The sequence below is a fragment of the Colobus angolensis genome, unplaced genomic scaffold (genome assembly GCF_000951035.1).
Source record: "Colobus angolensis palliatus isolate OR3802 unplaced genomic scaffold, Cang.pa_1.0 Scaffold171, whole genome shotgun sequence".
NCBI lineage: Eukaryota > Metazoa > Chordata > Mammalia > Primates > Cercopithecidae > Colobus > Colobus angolensis.
Genome location: NW_012114833.1, coordinates 345198 through 349243, shown reverse-complemented (window position 1 = coordinate 349243; position 4046 = coordinate 345198). Strand labels below are relative to the sequence as shown.

Below are 4046 nucleotides of genomic sequence, written 5' to 3'. Positions count from 1 at the left end.
CTGGCTAATTTTTTGTATTTTTAGTAGAGGTGGAGTTTCACCGTTTTGGCCAGGCTGGTCTCAAACTCCTGACCTCAGGTGATCCGCCCACCTTGGCTTCCCAAAGTGTGGGGTTTACAGGCATGAGGCACCACGCAGTCTTAACATTCAGAATGTGCTTTTGCTGGTATATTAAATAAAAATTGAGAAAAAAGTATTTTTACAAGAATTTAAAAAATGGTGTTCAAACCATGTCAGTTCCCTTTTTAAGGTCATATATAAGCACCAGATGCTGCCAGAATGCTTTTAAAATTGGGTTATTTTCTGATTTACTGTGGAGGACTGGTGATTGTTCAGCACAATGAATGAAATTAAGCATATCATGAAGGGCTGGAAAGGGAAACAAGGCAGAAATGTGTTTCAAAGATGACAGCAACAGAGCTGTCTGCATCTTGGCGGACATGGATCCTTCACCAGGAAGCTCTGAGCAAGCTGCTGTCCTGTGCTTTTCCTCCTTTCAGGTGCCTGGGAGAACAGCAGGCAGCTGTGCATGGTGGGAAGAGCTCTGTCCAGTCAGCCGAGAGCAGCAGCGTTGCCATGACTCCCACCTACATGGACAGCCCACGAAAGGTAAAGGAAGCCACTGTAGCGGGGAGCTGTCCTGTGCTCTCAGAGGCTCAGTGTGGAGGGTAAAACAGATAGCCCTTCAGATCCAGGATTGCATGTGCTGAGGCTTTGGATGAATTATACCCTGAACCCTTTACGGGTTCTATTACTGTTACTATTTTTGTATAAGAACTTTCTTGCTCACAGTTGTAAGGAAGCTAACTTCTAGTTAAATCCAGATATAAAACAGTCAGTCATGCTTGTAATTCCAGCACTTTGGGAGGCCGAGGCTGGAGGATCACTTGAGCCCAGGAGTTTGAGACCAGCCTACACAACATAAGGAGACCCCGTTTCTAAAAAAATTAAAAATAAAATTAGCTAGATGTGGTGGCGTTTACCTGTAGTCTCAGCTACTCAGAAGGCTGAGATGAGGGGATCCCTAGAGCCCAGGAGGTTGAGGTTAAAGTGAGCCATGATCACACCACCTCACTCCAGCCTGGGTGACAGAGTGAGACCCTGCTTCAAAAAAATAAGATACAACAGTTAAGCTAAACTTTGTTGGTTCAATGCCCAAGATCTGGCCTGAGCTTTGTATTTGGCCGTCTGGTTTTCCTTCACCCTCATCTTTAGCTTTCCCAGAGGGGAATAGAAAACTACTGAAGCAGCCTCCACCAGAGCTCTCTCTTCTTTGATAATGAAATTCCCATCAGTTTTCTCAGACTACTGAGAAATACAGTCAAATGGGAGCATCCTGGGGTGGGTGGAAAATACAAAAAACCTGAGACTTTAGGCCTTTATCAGGAACAAGTACAGTAGAGAAGCTGAAAACTCCATGGGTCTTTTAAGACCAATCGACTTGGCTCTGTCAGCTCCTTCTGGGAAATTCGGACTCTGAGATCGCTGTGTTGTGATAGGGCGAGTTGACTGTACTTACCACTCTCTTGTCTCTATCACTGGGAGATGAAGGAGATTCAACACATATATGTTATTTTTCAAAATTGTGGTCAAATGATATATCTGTGTTTATTTTACCTCCATATCATGAAAATTTCCCATGTCATTAAATGTTTTACAAAAGCATGATTTTTAAAAATAACTATATAATTTTTTTCTTTCATTTTTTTTCCTCAGCAACCCCAAAGAAAAAAATAGCTATATATCATTTTATTGTGTGAATATGCCTTCATTTATAACTTCTTTTGGTTAAAATTATAGATGGTGATTTTTAAATGATTTTTGGTATTTTTCTATAAACTTTAAAAATTATTCTACAGTATACCACAGTTAAAATGTTGCAGTGACTATGCTTGCAATAATTATTTGACCACACCTCTGATTAATTCCTTAGTCTAAATACTAGAATTACACTACATGGGTAGAGGGATTAAAATCTGAGAAAAAAGCATCAGCCGAGGCCGTGGGCAACTTGTAAGCCAAATGTTGGCAAACCTAAATACGTATTTAGACTTTGTGGCCAAAAGGCAAAACAAAGCTATTGTGTAAGTACGGTATTTCCATAATCATTTAAAATTATTTTTAAACATAAATTTTTTTTTTTTTTTGAGACAGTCTCACTCTGTCACCCAGGCTTAAGTGCAGTGGCATAATCTCAGCTCACTGCAACCTCAACCTCCCGGGTTCAAGCAGTTCTCCTGCCTCAGCCTCCCCAGTAGCTGGGATTACAGGTGTGCACCACCATGGCCAGCTAATTTTTTAAATTTTTAGTAGAGAGAGGGTTTCACCATGTTGGCCAGGCTGGTCTCGAACTCCTGACCTCAAGTGATCCACCCGCCTCAGCCTCCCAAACTGCTGGGAGTACAGGTGTGAGCCACCACGCCCACCCATAAAAACCATTCTTAGCTCATTGGCTGTAAAAAAATCAGATGGCTGGCCAGATTTGGTCTGCAAGCTGTAGTTTACCGACCGCTTCTCTAGGGAGTGGCTTTAAGTACCAAGGATAGTCTGTGTGTAAGGAATGATCTGCTGACCATGAGTCTTTTCACCTGTCCTCCTTCACATGTATGTAAACCTCAGCACCTCTGCTTCTATATGTTCTGGCAAAGAAGGGACACAGTGGAACACTGAGATACAAATCACCCTGTGTGCTGTCCACCAGGTTTTGCCTCTACTCATTGCCATCTTTGAGAATCAGAAACAATGCCGAGGACAAGACTGAAAAGCAGAGAAATTATAGTCACAAATATATTAGATTGCTGTTTAGAACCCTCTCCTGATCATCCAGGTGAACACTAAAATCCACATGCATGAGCCATCAGTAGGGCCAGAAGTAAACTGAATAGTCAAGGTGAAACAAAATGCTATGAGATGACCAAAGCAAAGAGCCCTGCTGACATGCTCGGAAATGCCTAACCGTGTCCCCAAGGAACACTTCATGTTAGAATGCGTTGCGGGTGCCTGCATCAGCATCTGCACAGCCACAAGTTTCCAAGGTTTCGTATTTGAGTTTGCAGTCACTTATAGGAAGTGGCAGCAGTATCAATAAAATGGGCACCTAAATATTTCAGTTACTCTACCTTTGGAATTGAGGAAAAGTTCCAGAAAAGCAGAGAACTTGAGATGTGTCACGTGCCATTCTTGAATTTCTATGATAACCAGGCATAAAAAGTAAAAAGATTGCAAAAGGACAGAGGGTACTACTTCAGAATGATGGAAGGAGGGATCACTGAAAAAGTCCTCTGTGTGATTTTTGTTTCACAGACATGGCTGCTTGAACTCCACATGGGTAGGGTAGGGAGGGAATGACAGCTTTAGAAAACCCCTCACAATGTGAGTGCTGTGTATCTGACATTATATATGTCTTAGCTTGCTGATGATTTTGTTACACAACCAGTGGAGGAGAAGGTATGGCTGCTTCTGTATCCCCTGTTTGCTAAAAAAACTAAGCAAGAACTTATCCTGCCTTGAATCCTCTCCTCCCATCTGGCTGCCATGTTTAGTAACAGGCAGAAAAAGCTTCATGGCTCAATGTATCTCTCCAAGAGGGTGACTGGTTACCCAGCCAGGTGGGAGGCCAGGATATTGCCACCAAAGCCCTTACCCTGCAGCCCCACCAAGCTGCTCTGCGGCCTTTTCATCTTCCTTGGCATAGATCTGAAGGAATTTCAGAGCTATGTGGGAGGGTGAGAGCATCCAAGCCACGCTCTGATGAGACCAGAGAGAGCTTGGACACACCTTCCAACCTGGGTGCTTTCTCCCACACAGATGGGATATTCTGCCCAGGAAGGTGTGAGTTTCTGCTCATGCTTTGCATTTGGATATTGTCTTTCTGGGTGGATCTCTCTCTCTCTCTCTCTCTCTTTCTCTTTCTTTTTTTTTTTTTTCTTTTCCCCATCCTCTTCATGTGTCCTTGTTTCTCTCCTTCGCTCCTTGTTTTTATTTTTATTTTTTGTTTTTCCATACCTGTCTCCTTCCCCTGATGGTTAACCACTGGTACACATTCC

At 42.9% G+C, this 4046-nt stretch overlaps 1 protein-coding gene across 1 annotated transcript in view; it reads left to right on the top strand.

The window, feature by feature from the left end:
* Positions 1 to 4046, top strand: part of DEPDC5 (DEP domain containing 5) — a 227493-nt gene that overhangs the window by 124577 nt on the left and 98870 nt on the right. The window contains 1 exon segment of the mRNA XM_011938349.1: positions 501 to 609. Coding sequence (XP_011793739.1) covers positions 501 to 609 — 109 coding nt within the window.